Source organism: Grampus griseus, assembly GCF_964374135.1.
Source record: "Grampus griseus genome assembly, chromosome: 6".
In the NCBI taxonomy this organism is placed as follows: Eukaryota; Metazoa; Chordata; class Mammalia; order Artiodactyla; family Delphinidae; genus Grampus; species Grampus griseus.
The window spans coordinates 112,362,972-112,380,328 of NC_139000.1; the positions used below are offsets into that span (position 1 = coordinate 112,362,972).

At 38.9% G+C, this 17,357-nt stretch overlaps 2 protein-coding genes across 7 annotated transcripts in view; one reads left to right on the top strand and one right to left on the bottom strand.

Moving 5' to 3' along the window:
• The window catches only part of NEK1 (NIMA related kinase 1), a 212,661-nt gene that overhangs the window by 87,584 nt on the left and 107,720 nt on the right, over positions 1–17,357 (top strand). For all 6 annotated transcript variants that reach the window (XR_014296918.1, XM_082657164.1, XM_082657161.1 and 3 more), the window contains exon 17: positions 2,473–2,575. Coding sequence is in view for 5 of the 6 variants with exons in the window: in XM_082657164.1 (XP_082513290.1) it covers positions 2,473–2,575 (103 nt within the window). In the remaining variant the exon portion in view is untranslated. The remainder of the gene's footprint in view (positions 1–2,472; positions 2,576–17,357) is intronic.
• Positions 4,789–5,343, bottom strand: LOC309824490 (large ribosomal subunit protein uL22-like; the record flags this gene model as incomplete). The annotated part of the gene is made up of 1 exon (XM_082657422.1): positions 4,789–5,343. The coding sequence occupies one exon, from the start codon at positions 5,341–5,343 to the stop codon at positions 4,789–4,791; it is 555 nt and encodes a 184-aa protein (XP_082513548.1).

Genomic DNA, 17,357 nt, shown 5'->3' on the forward strand with positions numbered 1-17,357 from the left:
TTTACATAAATGCTGTGAACATTCTTTAAATCAAAGCTGTTATGTGTATGATCAGGTTCTTAGTAAAATATTTCTTTGTAGCTGAATTATTTGATTTAGTGAATCAAATCAATCAGTGAATATGAATTAACATATGCTGAGTTGGAGCCCCAGACTGACAAACATTGGAGATACTCAGTATCTTAGAATGGGAAATCAAGCATAAAAACTTTGTAGAAGTTTTACTTTTATAAAGGTTAGAAAAGGAAGTCAGTGCAGTCAGGATACAAAGCAGAGATTTTATCTAATTGTATATGGTGGTGTAAGCATCCAGGACTCCTCAAAAGAGCCTTATCAGTAGATGTACAGTTTCAGATGACATATCTGAGTGTCATACTCTCTGAAAGTTTATCTGTCGTCTTTAGGCCCAGCCTTATATAAATGGGGCTATAGCAGACCAGAATAACAGCCTTGCCTATATATTGAGCTGGTCAAAATGTTTGTTCAGGTTTTTCTGTAACATACAGAAAAATGAACGTTTTGGCCAACCCAGTATATGAAGGAGATTTTCCTAGCCTCAGCAACCAGAGAAGAAAAAGAAATGAAAGGAATCCAAATTGGAAGAAGAGAACTAAAACTGTCACTGTTTACAGACATGTAAACAGTTTTACATGTTCATGACATGATACTGTCCATAGAAAATCCCAAAGACGCTACCAAAAAACTACTAGAGCTCATCAAAGAATTTGGTAAAGCTACAGGTTACAAAATTAATACACTGGAAAGGCTCTGAACCAGCTATAGAGATTATCTAATCCTAGAAAATTCCAATGATGGAGTTTCACAAGAATATCTTTTAAGCACTATGAAAGTTAAATGAATCTTAGGCCACTGTCTTCCATAGCTTTATGGTAAATCAGATTTTAAATTTCTACCATTTAATTTCATATTTAAGATTCTTACATGTCCCAGTACAGTTGACCCTTGAACAATATGGGGGTCAATCTGCATATACTTATAGTCAGCCCTCCATATCTGAGGTTCCTCTGCATCCATGGATTCAACCAACCATGAACATGTAGTGCTGTAGTATTTACTATTGAAAAATATCCGCATTAAGTGGCCCCGCACAGTTCAAACCTGTGCTGTTCAAGGGTCAACTGTAATTGTTAACAAAACATGTAAAAGAAATAACTATTTGGGGTATGAAAATCAGAAGTGTTTAAATCTACTGGAAGAGAGAAGGCATTATTTCATATCTTTTTCTGAACATAACTTAGTTATGGTCCATCACAGAGGCTGTAGTAATTTTGTGTGCCTTCGTAGCCAATATCTGAGAAGTGCAGTCAATAACTTTCTCATCTTTCTTCCTTACTCACAAAATTACTGCAGTTGATACTATGCAATGAGTTCTCTGTTTACGGGGGATGGGTTTTGTTTATTTTTGTATCTTTCCTAGTACACGGTAACAGACACAATATATATTATAAATTTGTTTTTTTATTTTTGGCTGCATTAGGTCTTTGTTGCTGTGTGGGCTTTCTCTAGTTGCGGTGAGCGGGGGCTACTCTTCGTTGCGGTGTGTAGGCTTCTCATTGCAGTGGCTTCTCTTGTTGCGGAGCACAGGGCTCTAGGCACGTGGGCTTTGGTAGTTGTGACACGTGGGCTCAGTAGTTATGGCTCACGGGCTCTAGAGCGCAGGCTCAGTAGTTGTGGCGCATGGGCTTAGTTGCTCCATGGCATGAGGGATCTTCCCAGACCAGAGATCAAACCTGTGTCCACTGCATTGGCAGGCAGATCCTTAACCACTGCTCCACTGGTTAGGGAAGTCCCACACAATATATATTAGATGTTCAAAATGTCATTGATATTTTTTAGTTGTCGTCTAAGGCCAACATGTTTACATTCTCTCATAGTTGTTAGAGGAGGATACAGAAACATAACTGGAAAAGATGGAAACAAATAAACGTGCTTTTAGTTTTCTCCCCTAATCTATCCATTTTTCTTTTTAATAGTTGTGATATTCAAGGAATTCAGATTTTACTTTTTACTGCAGTTTTGAAAATTCACACAAACTCTTCCTTATTTTCGATGAGCTTTGAAGTTGCTACTCTGCTGCTTTAATCTTACTTCCATACTGATTGATATCTTTGATGCAGAGTTCTGAAATAAGCTTACCTACTTGGAAACTATTGAGATTTTTCTGTAGGTATAGTCTGAAATCATTTTATATGTCTATAAGTAGAATAGATTAAATGAACATAGCAGTGGAAATTTTACCTCTATTTAAAATAATAATGTCTCCAATTTAAGTGGTAGATTCTAATATATGTGTAGCAATTTCTTCATTACAGAGGAAGACTTTACTTCATATCAGCCTTAATATTTTGCAAATATCTCTAAAGAAAATATGTAGAATAAGTGTAAATTTAAACTTTTTGAAATATTTAATGTTCAGAATTTCTAACTTTGCTATTTGTCCAAATTCCTCAGGCAGAAGGGGCAGCTGGCTGTGGAAAGAGCAAAGCAGGTAGAAGAGTTTCTCCAGCGAAGACGGGAAGCGAGGCAGAACAAGGCTCGGGCTGAGGGGCATATGGTAGGATTTTGTTTTTGAGATTTTTGAACATGTTAGTATTCAAAGTGAAGGTCTGGAACAAGGTAGGTATAAACGCCAAGAGTCGTAATCCTTTATAAACATTTCCTCTGAACATTTGCAGAGCATTTAACCTCTCTTCAGCTATTTCTTTTATGCTAAGCGTGAAATTCTGTTGTTCCTTGGTTAATTGAGAGTAAGTTCGTAGCTGTATCCTTCCTTTTAAAAGAGTTGAAGTAGGTATAGCAACCCAGATATTTATATTAAATAAATAAGTTCTTACATTACTTTTTTCTTCCATTATGCTTCTGGTTTTAAATACTTTTAAGTAGCAAAGAATTGTAGAAGAAAAATGGAAAATAAACATTTGGGTAAATATACATGTAACTGTGCATTTACTCAAAAGTAAATTAGGAACAAAAGTATTTTAAAGCCTCTAATTATTCCAGTTAGCTGAATTAAGTCATGTACCTAAGAAAATATTAATAGTTTTAGATCATCGTTTCAGTAGTTAATAGTTTTGACTTGCAGAGGTGCACAAATGCCTTTTCACCTTCTGTCCACAGAACACATGGTGATTGTTTGTCAGCTCAGCACCCGTGAAGCATCATGCTCACGTAGGAAATAGGGCAATTGTATGGCAATATGTTTTCTTTAGACTTAGATTTACTGTAAGGCCATAAGTGATATCTTTATGAGTTAATTAATATAATTATTCCAATTTAGGATTTTTTTTCTTTGAAATAATATCACAGAAAAATAGTTAAATTTTTTAATGGTTACCCTGTGTATGTGTAACACCCATGAGCTTGTTTTTCTAATACCTGGAATTAATCTGTATTTGTATCCTCTCTATAGACAGAGGAGAACCTCCTTTGTTTTCCCTTGCCCTATTTCTCCCATGTTAGTAGCATCTGGAATTTTAGTTACAGATTTTAAAAACAGTTATTAGACTTACCAAGATTTACACATTTCTTTCCTCAGCACAGTTCCTTATATACTACTGTCCTCCCTCAGTTTGTCTTCATGATGGAGACTATCCTCTCGTAACCTTTTGGAGAGAAACTGTCAAAGATTTGTTGGGAAGGTCCTTATTTTGTCTTCACACTTAAATGTTAATTTGTAGTGGTGGTCTGCTGGTAAATTTGCTTAGCATTTGTATGTCTGAAAAAGCATTTTGTCTTCTTTTTTGAAAAATATTTTTGCTGGATGTAGTCTTATAGGTTGAGAGTTCTTTTTCTTTCAGTTCTTTAAAGGTGTTTCTCCACTTACACCCTGGCACGCCGGTTCTTACCAGAGGTCTGCTGTCATTCTTAAATTTTCCTCTGTGTGTAATGTGTCTTTTCTCTCTTACGGCTTTTAACATTTCCTCCTTATCACTGGAAGTGGATTGATTTAGATGTATCTTGGTGTAGTTTTCTTCATTTTATTTTGTTGGGGGTTCATTGAGCTTCTTGGATCAGTGGATTTATTGTTTTTATCAAATTTGGAAAAATTCAGCCATTATTTCTTCAAAATCTTTTTCTGTTCTCCTCTCCTTTTTCCTCTGGGTGCTCAGTAGCCATACGTCAGCTTGCTGATGCTCTGTTCATTCCTTTTTGGTCCTTTTCCTGTGTTTGGTTTTGGGTAGCTTCTGTTACTGTATCTTCAAGTTCATTACTCTTTTTTTCTGCTTTGTGTAATCTGCTCTGCTCTTAATCCCATCCAGACACTGTATATTTTTCATTTCAGATACTGTATTTTTTAATCTCTTAAAATTTATTTGGGTCATTTTTATACTTTCCATGTCTGTCTTTATAATACTTACACTTTTCTCTACCTTCTTGAACATATGGAATATGATTAGAGCCGCCTTTTTAATGACCTTGTCACTAATTCTATTATCTGTGTCATTCCTGAGTCAGTTTGTTGACTGATTTTCTCTTCATTTGGGTAATCTTTTCCTGCTTCTTTACCTACCTGGTAATTTGTGGTTGGATGCCTGGCATTGTGTATTTTATCTTGGATTTTTTGTATTTAAATACAAATGAATAAATTTATTCTGTGCTGCAGTTATGTTACTTGAAAATAGTTTGAGTCTTTCAAGGTTGATTCTCAGCTTTGCTAGGCAGGTGGAGAAGAGCCTTTCGTCTAGAACGCACTTGGCGCCACCGCTCAGGCAGTACTCTTTTTTTTTGTTGTTTTTTACTTTTATTTGCATTTACTTTTTGCAGCATTTATTCCGGGGCCATAAGTTTTTGTTTCTTCAATTTCTTCGGGGATATCTTTTTCTTCTGGGCAACCTCCTCTTCTGCTTTAGGAACAATCTGGTTTTTTTCAGTGAGGATCATCTCAGTGTGGCAGGGAGAGCTCACGTATAGGTTGATCCAACCATGAGCTCTGTAAGTCCTGCACCGTGTCTTGGGGGCTTTGTTCGCCTGGATATGCTCAGTGACCAGAGAATCTACATCTAAGCCCTTAAGTTCAGCATTACTCTCTGCATTTTTGAGCATGTGCAGTAAAAATTCAGCACTCTTTTTGGGCCACCGACCCTGCGTGCAGCCCCACTGTTTGGCCTGGGCACACCTACCAACTCCACCATTGTAGCGACGGAATGGCACACACTGCTTCTTTAAAGTGACATCCTTCAGATGCTTGGTGGCTTTTCGCATATGCATACCCTTAATGGCCTGGGCCGTTTCACAAGTGTTCTTAAAGTGAACACGAAGGTTTGAACCTCTCGACTTGCATGATTTTGTGGAGTTTTCTGGGTCAAGTGAATAGCGAACCATTTTTAGAGGTCACCTCAGGCTGCTTACCGGAAAAGCGAGGCAGTACTCTTGACGCTCTGATGATGGATTGGTGGTACTCCAATGCTCTGTTGATTTGGAGGCCTTTCTAGTCTGGCTGTTGGAAGTGTGATGTGTTCCCAGCCCTCAGTGAGCCTGAGGGATTGGTGATGTCATGGTAACCGTCCCTCAGCAGGAGACTCAGGGGAAACCTCTGCGGATTCCAGGACTCTCTGGGCAGCTCTCTCTTCCTTGGTATCCCTTCCTGCAAATGGTACTGCTCTTCAGCCTCCCAAGCTCTGGCTGCTGTTTCCCTGACTCAGGACACCCTCTCCCTGTGCTGCAGCCTGGAGACTGGGCAGTTGCTGAGCTTACCTCACTTGTTACCCTTCTCACAAGGATCACTGTCTTGTGCTGCCTGTTTGCCAGTGTTGGAAAATCGTTGTTTCATCTACTTTGTCCAGACTTGTAGTTGCTGAAGGTGGGAGGGTAGATCTGGTCCCTGTTACTCCACCACAGCTGCAAGTGGAAGTCTTGGCTGGTAGTTTGCTCCCCACCCCACCTTGAAGCTGCTGCCTCATCATGGTCTCATTGTCGCTCTCAAGTCTTGTGACATGGTTTTCCTTCACGTTCCTCTGTAAGGGGTTTTTCCTCTCTGAAAGCTTTTGGCACCGTTTTTCTGCCTTCCGTGTTCTGAAATATCGCTTGAGTGTTCTCGGTATTTTTAATTGACCTGTCATGACTCTAACCAGATGCCTTCAGTCTGAGCACTCACCTTCGGTTCTGGGACATTCTTAACTGACGCTTCTTCACATATTGCTGCTTCTCCTTTTTCTCCTTAAGAGAACTCCGTTAAATGGATAGATTGGAACCTCTGCATCAAATGTCTTTTTTTCTGTACTTTTATTTCATCTTTTTTATCCCTTTGTCCCTTCTTACTGTTTTGGAAGGATTCCTGGGCCCGAATTTCAGCTCGTAACATGTTCTTTTGTTTTGTCTACTCCGCTCTTCAGCCCATCCAGTGATGTTTTCTCTTAAGTTTAGAAACTTGTATTCTCATGTCCATGAATCTTCTTAGTTTTCATTGAAAGCTCTGTGATCTTGTGCTCATTTCTCTAATGATACTTTATCATTATCATAAAGGTTATCATAAGGTCTTGTTCTTAGTGCACTCTTGGCCGTGTCACCTCGGTGTCTTCAGTTTTTTTTTCAGCAAGTCTGCTCCCTGTTTCATGGTACTGGCATCCCTCATACATTTAGTGTTCTTGCTGGTGTGTTCATGTTTGGGGGTGTCTGTTTTACCCTTCGTTGCCTCTGTTTGGGTGGCCCCCTGGCGGGATGGGCACGTGTTGCTGACCTCTCCTCTGTTCAGTTTTTCATCACAGTAGAGGATGGGTGGGACACATTGCTGTTTGGCCAGACAAATACATGGCAGCTTACTTTCTGGGCATTGGAGACCCCACCTTCCTGGGTGTCACTGGTCACCTGGAGCACCAGCCTGGCCTTTCAGTCCGGGCTCTCTCATCACTCGTGTCTGAAGGGAGCTGCTCACGGAGATGGACAGTGTGCTGGGTGACCTCTTCTTTAAGCGCCATTGCTGCTGTTCCCCTCGTGCCCCGGCTGCCAGCTCATCGCAGAGCAGCCTCCTGTTGCTCACACCTGCTGCCGAGGCCTCTTCCCTACAGGCTGTGCTCATGACGCTTCTCATCTTAAACCCACGTGTGTATTTTCCTTACCTCTGGGCTCCTTCTGTTCTTGGGACTACCCAGAGTTTCACTTGTTTGGGAGTGCTGGTATGCATTCACTGAACAACTTCTCAAGTGTAGAATTTTGGAAGAAGGGGAGGCCATGGTCTCACTGCAATCAGATATTAGTATTTTCATTTTGTTGTTTTATCATTTTTAAAAGATGTGCTTTAGAAATCAGTGCATTTTTGACGGTGATTTTTATATGACTTTCCAAGATGCGTTTTGTTAACCTGTATAGAGTTTCTTCATTCCCTAGATGACTATATGTATACGTGAAACTTTACTTTAGAAAAATGTGGCTAAAAAGTGAAGAATTTTTACTTTTCAGTATGTTTGGGTGGATGCATCGTATATTACTTTCTTTATTCACTAATACAACAACAAGGCAGTGTGTTAAACACTTTGGGGGTAATAGGTTAATTAATTGATTAAAGATGACTTAATTAAATCTTACTCAGATATAGTTTCTCTCTGGAATAACTTAGAGTCTGGTGTTAGACAAGAATATATATTCTGGAAGCGTGAGGTAAAGAATAGAGGTGAAAGCTGAGGTTAGCTGTGGGGATTTTAAGATTTTAAGTTCATACAATTTTAAGTTCTAAATTGGAACTTTCTTATGATGAGGTAGAGGGGTTGTTTAAAATAGGCCTCTCCTTTTCCATGCTGTATAACACAAATTACCATAATGTAGTGGCTTAAAGCAACACAAATTTATGACCTACAGTTTCTCCGGGCCAGGACTCTGGCACGTTGGAACAGTTCTCTGCTCCTGGTCTCCTGAGGCTGAGGTGGATGTGTCAACAGCTGTGTCCTCAGCTGGAGGCTCAGCCACCTTCACCGACCCCTCAGGGTGCTGGCAGGACTTCCCTCCCTGCTGCTGTGGAACTCAGGCCTCGCTGTCTGAGAGCTTTGACTGGGACCATGTGGCCCCTTCATCTCAGCGTCAAAGAACTCCCTGTGCATCAACCCCCCACCTGCCGCTTCTACAACCAGCCAGGAAAACTGCATTTAATGGTCAGCTCACTGGTTTAACGTCCCTCATCCCATTTATCGTGACCTAATCCTGGGGGTACAACCCATCAGACTTGCACACCTGGGGAGTGGGTGTGGGTATCAGGAAGCCTTGGGGGTCTTCTCCAGGTTCTGCCGTCACAGTCCCTTTGCCTGTGACTTAGAGGCCGCGTCTGGGGATATAGACAAGGCGAGGGGGCGGAGCTGTCTCGAGCCCGTGCTTGGTGGTGGAGCACGCAGCCCAGGCGTCCACACAGAGCCTTGTAAGAAGTCACCTGTATTAACATGAAGTTTAAATACAGTGAAATTCACCAGTGTTGGGAGTGTATCTGGATGAGTGTTGACAGGTGTATGTAGTCATGTAACCACTGCCACAACCACAGGACAGCACCATTCCATCATTTCTTAAAAGGTTGCTTCTCTTGCCACCAGAGAAAAAACTGTCGGTATGTGAGATGATGGATGATAACCAGACCTACCGTAGTGATCCTTTCTCAGTATATGCGTGTATCAAGTCATTATGTTGTACACCTTAAACTAACAGTGTTGTAAGTCAGTCGTGTCTCAGTAAAACTGGAGGAAGAAGTTTCCTTGTGCCCCATGACAGTCAATCTTCTACCAGCTGTAGGCAACCACTGGTCTGCTTCCTGTCACTGTGGTCTTGTTTCTTCTAGAATTTCATGTAAAATTATTATACAGTATATAGAGTTTTGAGGCTGGTGTGTATCAGTAGTTCTTTTTTATTCCTGAGTCATATTCCATCGTGTGGATGTACCACAGTTTGTTTGTTCAGTCCTCAGTTGATGGGCATTTTTGTAGTTTCTAAAAGAGATGCTTTTAAAGCTCATGGGAGTAGCCGATCATTAATTTCCCTCAATTATATGCTCCCCATGCTGCCACAGAGCCCTTCTTTCTGAGTGGGCATATCCCTCTTTATTACCTGTAACTCAGTCGGTGACTGTTTTTTCTCTCAGACTTCTGAACACTGCTGGAGAAAGTTAAAGCTGTGATGACTAGTGTCAGATGGGTTTATGGCCTCTGGTTTCAGCAGAGCTTCAGTCCTTCTTGGCTGTCCTCTGAATCTCCGTGGTCAGCAGCCTCTCCTGTTGCCCACAGTGGGAACTTTCCTCCATGGTTTCATCCTTCTTCCCTTTCTGTGAAGATAATCATTACATCACCAAGAAAATTGGGCTTAAAAATCCCACATTTTGTCACATTTTCTGCCTCCATACTTATAAACTTATGCATAATTGTGCCCAATCTATCCTTGTTTTCTCCAGTCTCAGAGAAGGATATAACTTCCTCTGTTCAAAAGTAATCTTCCTGTTCCATCCTGTTTGATGATTATAATGCTGGTAATTGTTCACATTGGTCGTTTACTGGGTGCTGATGTGTCAGGCTTAGTTCTAAGCTCTATACCTGTACTCACTCACTTGTCACAGCAGTGCTCTGAGGCAGGTTCTGTCGTCTTCCCATGTTACATCTCACTGAGGCAGAGGTGGAGAAGCTAAAGCGATAGCTTGAGCTTTACAGCAACCAAACGATAGATTACATCCTGTTTAAATCCCTGCAGTCTGACTTGAGAGCCCACGCTTTCATGGCCTTATTTTCTGGGCCATGCTGTCTGTTTCCTCAAGGGGCCTCCTTACTCTATCACTTGCTTCCTCTCTTTTCTGAACTTCCCGTCTTTCCTGGCATAGCCCATAAATATATTCATGTTTCTCACGTTCTCGGCTCCTTCCTCCTCTTCATGGCCAGACACCTCAAATGAATGAAGCTCTGTTCTCTGTCGTTGCTTACCCGCTATTCATAATCCTGTTGAAACAGAAGTCACCGATGTCCATACTGCCAAATATAATCGAGTATTTTAAATCTTTATCTTACTTGACCTTTCTGTGACATTTGATCTCATGAGTTACTTCTTCAAAATTTCTTCCTTGCCTTCCGTGACACCAAATTCTCTTTGTTTATCCCTTAGTTTTCTGATTATTATTTCTTAATATCTTCTACAGGATTCTCTTCTTCCGTAGTTTCTAAGGCTGATATTTCCTGGGATTCTGTCCTTGGTTATTTTTCACTGTAAGTTAATACCCTGGGGTGATCTCACTTACTATTCTACAAGGGACTGGTGACCTCAAAATCTCTGTCAGTTACGCAGACTACCCTCCTAACTTCCATCCTGTCTAGCTGCCTTCTGGACATCATTTCCTAGCGGTCACATTGGTACCTTATTTTTAAATTTTCCTTTTATTATGTAAATCATCATACAATAACATTAACTTTATTTTTCTTCTCCAGTTCTATGAATTTTAACACAAGTATAAATTCACGTACCCACCACCACAGTCAGGATACAGAACCATTCCATCACCCCAAAACTCTCTCGTGCTCTCTCTCAACATAGTCATGCTGTCCCCTCACCCCTAATACCCTGAAAGCCACTGTCTATTCTCCATTACTATGGTTTTGTCTTTTCAAGAATGTCTTATATGGTATTTGTGTGTGGTATATATAATAGTATGTAACCTTTAGCGGTTGGCTTCTTTCGTTCACCTTAATGCTGCTCATCCAAGTTGTTGCATGTGTCAGTAACTTTTTGGTTTTCGTTGTTGAGTGGTATTCCATTGTATGGATCTGCTACAGTTCATCTATTCATTCACCCACCGAGGGACATTTGGGTTGTTTCTAGTTTTTGTTAATTAATAATCAGTGCTGCTTTGATCATTCATTTACAGGTGTTTGGAGAAGAGTAAGTTTTTGTTTCTCTAGGGTAAATTCCCAAGAGTGGCTTTTCTGGATCATGTGGTAAGTGTAGACTTGAGTTCTCAAAAGTCAGCCATTTGGCAGAGCACTCGCACCTTTTTGCCTTCTTAGCATCAGTGATCAAGAGCACCCGTTGCCCCACATCCTCATCAGCATTCGGTATTGTCGCTCTCTTTTACTTTGGCCATCTAATCTATGTATAGGGGTATCTCATTGTGGTTTGATTTGCATTTCGCTAAATGTTAATGATGTTGAATCCCTTTTCATTGCTTATTTGTGATCCTTATAATCCTCTTTAGGGAACCGTGTGTCTGAGTAATTTGTCCATATTAATTGTGTTGTGTTGTTACTGTTTTGCTTTGAGAGTTCTTTATATTCTGGACAAATCTTTTATTGGGTAAGTGATTTGCCAATATTTTCTCCTAGGTGGCAGTTTGGCTTATCATTCTCTTAACAATATTTTTCACAGAGCGCAAGGTGTTAACTTTGATAAAGTGTACGTTTTCAGGTTTCTTGTTTACGGATCATGCTTTTGCTCTATCATGTCTAAAAACTCTGCCTATCCAGTAGTCATGAAAATTTGCTCCTATTTTTCAAAAAATTTTTATAGTTTTACTTTTAACCTTTAGACCTATGATCCATGAAAGAATATGTTTTTAGTGTGGTAAAATACACAAAACATAAAATTTTCTGTCTTAACCATTTAAAAATACACAATTCAGTAGCATAAGGTACATTCACAATGTTATCTTCCTTCTGCTTGATTTCTGTTTATTTTGCTCTTTTCTGGTCTTTTAAGGTTGAAGCTTAGATAGCTGAGGGTGAGACCTTTTTTCTTGTCTAATATTGGTATTGCATGCTGTAAATTTCCCTCTAAGCACTGCTTTAGTTGCACCCCACAAATTTTTCTGTGTTCTATTTTCATTTTAATTCAGTTCAAACTTTATTGTAATTTCCCCTTGAAACATCCTCTTTGGCCCATGGATTACTTAGAAATGGGTTAATTTCCAACTGTTTGGACATTTTCCTACTTTTTTCTGTTACTGTTTTCTGGTTTTATTTTATGATCAGAGAACATACTTTGTAGGACTTCATTCAGTCATTTTACATTTGTTAGCGTTTGTACTTTGATCTAGAATATGATCTATCTTCATGAATGTTCCACATACACTTGAAAAGAATGTGTACCCTGCTGTGGTTCGGTGGAGTGCTATATGTTTCAATTAGATCCAGTGAGTTGATGGTGCTTTTTAGTACTTGATCCATGCTGACATTATGCCAACATTGTTTGATACTGAGATAGGAGAGTGGAAGCCTTCAGATATAATTGTAGATTTATCTGTTTCTCCTTTTAGTTTGGTCAGTTTTTCCTTTCTTTCTTTTTTTTTTTTTTTTAGAGAGCATACACATTTAGAATCGTTGGGGTTTTAGAGTGAATTGTCCTTTCTTACCAAAATGTAATGTCTTTTTGTTTCTCATATTACTGGAGGGGTTCATTTTTGTTTTTGTTTCGCTGTGTAACAAATTAGCACAAGTTAGTGGCTTTTAACAACACGTATTTGTTATCTCATTTTCAGCTGCATGAAGGGTCGGTGCCCCAAACCCCTTGTTGTTCCCAGGTCAGCTGTAAACGCTATTTTACTGTTTCAATTTGGAATGTAGAAATTTTTCCATCATGTAGGTACCCTTACCCTCTCCCCTTTATGCCACAGTTGTCTTATATATTACGTTTACATAAATTTAAAGCCTCATTAGGCCGTGTTATAAATTTTTCTTACAACTTCAAACATGTTTAAGAAGGCAATAGGACAGGAATACTTTCTAATATTTACACAAATATTTACCATTTTTCTAGCTATTCACTCATTCCAAATGATCCAGGTTTCTTATATAATTTCTCTCTGCCTGAAGAAATTCCTTATGCAGTTCTTTTTTTTTTTTTCTTTAACATCTTTATTGGAGTATAATTGCTTTACAGTGGTGTGTTAGGGTCTGCTTTATAACAAAGTGAATCAGTTATACATATACATATGGTCCCATATCTCCTCCCTCTTGCATCTCCTTCCCTCCCACCCTCCCTATCTCACCCATCCAGGTGGTCACAAAGCACCGAACTGATCTCCCTATGCTATGCGGCTGTTTCCCACTAGCTATCTACCTTACGTTTGGTAGTGTATATATGTCCATGCCACTCTCTCGCTTTGTCACAGCTTACCCTTCCCCCTCCCCATATCCTCAAGTCCATTCTCTAGTAGGTCTGTGTCTTTCTTCTCGTCTTACCCCTAGGTTCTTCAAGACATTTGTTTTCTTATATTCCATATATATGTGTTACCTTACGGTATTTTGTCTTTCTCTTTCTGACTTACTTCAGTCTGTATGACAGACTCTAGGTCCATCCACCTCACTACAAATAACTCAATTTCGTTTCTTTTTATGGCTGAGAAATATTCCATTGTATATATGTGCCACATCTTCTTTATCCATTCATCCAATGATGGACACTTAGGTTGTTTCCATCTCCTGGCTATTGTAAATAGAGCTGCGATGAACATTTAGGTACATGACTCTTTTTGAATTATGGTTTTCTCAAGGTATATGCCTAGTAATGGGATTGCTGGGTCATATGGTAGTTCTATTTGTAGTTTTTTAAGGAACCTCCATACTGTTCTCCATAGTGGCTGTACCAATTCACATTCCCACCCGCAGTGCAAGAGTGTTCCCTTTTCTCCACACCCTCTCCAGCATTTATTGTTTCTAGATTTTATGATGATGGCCGTTCTGACCGCTGTGAGATGATATCACATTGTAGTTTTGATTTGCATTTCTATAATGATTAATGATGTTGAGCATTCTTTCATGTGTTTGTTGGCAATCTGGATATCTTCTTTGGAGAAATGTCTATTTAGGTATTCTGCCCATTTTTGGATTGGGTTGTCTGTTTTTTTGTTATTGAGCTGCATGAGCTGCTTATAAATTTTGGAGATTAATCCTTTGTCAGTTGATTCATTTGCAAATATTGTCTCCCATTCTGAGGGTTGTCTTTTGGTCTTGTTTATGGTTTCCTTTGCTGTGCAAAAGCTTTGAAGTTTCATTAGGTCCCATTTGTTTATTTTTGTTTTTTATTTCCATTTCTCTAGGAGGTGGGTCAAAAAGGATCTTGCTGTGATTTATGTCTTAGAGTGCTCTATGTTTTCCTCTAAGAGTTTGATAGTTTCTGGCCTTACATTTAGGTCTTTAATCTATTTTGAGCTTATTTTTGTGTATGGTGTTAGGGAGTGTTCTAATCTCATACTTTTACATGGACCTGTCCAGTTTTCCCAGCACCACTTATTGAAGAGGCTCTGCTTTCTCCACTGTACATTCCTGCTTCCTTTATCAAAGATACGGTGACCATATGTGCATGGGTTTATCTCTGGGCTTTCTATCCTGGTCCATTGATCTATCTTTCTGTTTTTGTGCCAGTACCATACTGTCTTGATTACTGTAGCTTTGTAGTATAGTCAGAAGTCAGGGAGCCTGAATCCTCCAGCTCAGTTTTTTGTTCTCAAGAATCCTTTGGCTGTTCGGGGTCTTTTGTGTTTCCATACAAATTGTGAAATTTTTTGTTCTAGTTCTGTGAAAAATGCCAGTGGTACTTTGATAGGGATTGCATTGAATCTATAGATTGCTTTGTGTAGTAGAGTCATTTTCACAATGTTGATTCTTCCAATCCAAGAACATGGTATATCTCTCCATCTATTTGTATCATCTTTAATTTCTTTCATCAGCGTCTTATAATTTTCTGCATACAGGTCTTTTGTCTCCGTAGGTAGGTTTATTCCTAGATATTTTACTCTTTTTGTCGCAATGGTAAATGGGAGTGTTTTCTTGATTTCACTTTCAGATTTTTCATCATTAGTGTGTAGGAATGCCAGAGATTTCTGTGCATTAATTTTGTATCCTGCTACTTTACCAAATTCATTGATTAGCTCTAGTAGTTTTCTGGTAGCATCTTTAGGATTCTCTATGTATAGTATCATGTCATCTACAAACAGTGACAGGTTTACTTCTTCTTTTCCGATTTGGATTCCTTTTATTTCCTTTTCTTCTCTGATTGCTGTGGCTAAAACTTCCAAAACTATGTTGAATAAGAGTGGTGAGAGTGGGCAACCTTGTCTTGTTCCTGATCTTAGTGGAAATGCTTTCAGTTTTTCACCATTGAGGATGATGTTGGCTGTGGGTGTGTCATATATGGCCTATATTATGTTGAGGAAAGTTCCCTCTATGCCTACTTTCTGCAGGGTTTTTATCATAAATGGGTGTTGAATTTTGTCGAAAGCTTTCTCTGCATCTGTTGAGATGATCGTGTGGTTTTTCTCCTTCAGTTTGTTAATATGGTGTATCACGTTGATTGATTTGCGTATATTGAAGAATCCTTGCATTCCTGGAATAATCCCACTTGATCATGGTGTATGATCCTTTTAATGTGCTGTTGGGTTCTGTTTGCTAGGATTTCGTTGAGGATTTTTGCATCTATGTTCATCAGTTATATTGGCCTGTAGTTTTCTTTCTTTGTGACATCCTTGTCTGGTTTTCGTATCAGGGTGATGGTGGCCTCGTAGAATGAGTTTGTGAGTGTTCCTCCCTCTGCTATATTTTGGAAGACTTTGAGAAGGATAGGTGTTAGCCCTTCTCTAAATGTTTGATAGAATTCGCGTGTGAAGCCATCTGGTCCTGGGCTTTTGTTTGTTGGAAGATTTTTAATCACAGTTTCAATTTCAGTGCTTGTGATTGGTCTGTTCATATTTTCTATTTCTTCCTGATTCAGTCTCGGCAGGTTGTGCATTTCTAAGAATTTGTCCATGTCTTCCAGGTTGTCCATTTTATTGGCATAGAGTTGCTTGTAGTAATCTCTCATGATCTTTAGTATTTCTGCAGTGTCAGTTGTTACTTCTCCTTTTTCATTTCTAATCTATTGATTTGAGTCTTCTCCCTTTTTCTCTTGATGAGTCTGGCTAATGGTTTATCAATTTTGTTTATCTTCTCAAAGAAGCAGCTTTTAGTTTTATTGATCTTTGTTATCGTTTCCTTCATTTCTTTTTCATTTATTTCTGCTCTGATCTTTATGATTTCTTTCCTTATGCTAACTTTGGGGGTTTTTTGTTCTTCTTTCTCTAATTGCTTGAGGTGCAAGGTTAGGTTGTTTATTCGAGATGTTTCTTGTTTCTTAAGCTAGGATTGTATTGCTATAAACTTCCCTATTAGAACTACTTTTGCTGCATCCCATAGGTTTTGGGTCGTCGTGTCTCCATTGTGATTTGTTTCCAGGTATTTTTTTATTTCCTCTTTGATTTCCTCAGTGATCACTTCGTTTTTAAGTAGTGTATTGTTGAGCCTCCATGTGTTTGTATTTTTTTACAGATCTTTTCCTGTAATTGATATCTAGTCTCATAGCGTTTTGGTCGGAAAAGATACTTGATACAATTTCAATTTTCTTAAATTTACCAAGGCTTGATTTGTGATCCAAGATATGATCTATCCTGGAGAATGTTCCATGAGCACTTGAGAAAAATGTGTATGCTGTTGTTTTTGGATGGAATGTCCTATAAATATCAATTAAGTCCATCTTGTTTAATGTATCATTTAAAGCTTGTGTTTCCTTATTTATTTTCCTTTTCGATGATCTGTCCATTGGTGAAAGTGGGGTTTTAAAGTCCCATACTATGAATGTGTTACTGTCGATTTTCCCTTTTATGGCTGTTAGCATTTGCCTTATGTATTGAGGTGCTCCTGTGTTGGGTGCATAAATATTTATAATTGTTATATCTTCTTCTTGGATCGATCCCTTGATCATTATGTAGTGTCCTTCTTTATCTCTTCTAATAGTCTTTAAAGTCTGTTTTGTCTGATATGAGAATTGCTATTCCAGCTTTCTTTAGTTCTTTTAAGAATATCTTTTTTCATCCCCTCGCTTTCAGTCTTTATGTGTCTTTAAGTCTGAGGTGGGTCTCTTGTAGACAGCATATATTTGGGTCTTGTTTTTGTATCCATTCAGCCAGTCTGTGTCTTTTGGTGGGAGCCTTTAATCCATTTACATTTAAGGTAATTATCGATATGTATGTTCCTATTTCCATTTTCTTAATTGTTTTCAGTTTGTTATTGTAGGTCTTTTCCTTCTCTTGTGTTTCTTGCCTAGAGAAGTTCCTTTAGCATTTGTTGTAAAGCTGGTTTGGTGGTGCTGAACTCTCTCAGGTTTTGCTTTTGTGTAAAGGTTTTAATTTCTCCATCAAATCTGAATGAGATCCTTGCTGGGTAGAGTAATCTTGGTTGTAGTTTTCTCTCCTTCATCACTTTTAATATGTTCTGCCAGTCCCTTCTGGCTTGCAGAGTTTCTGCTGAAAGATCAGCTGTTAACCTTATGGGGATTCCCTTGTGTGTTATTTGTTGTTTTTCTCTTGCTGATTTTAATATGTTTTCTTTGTATTTAATTTTTGACAGTTGGATTACTATGTGTCT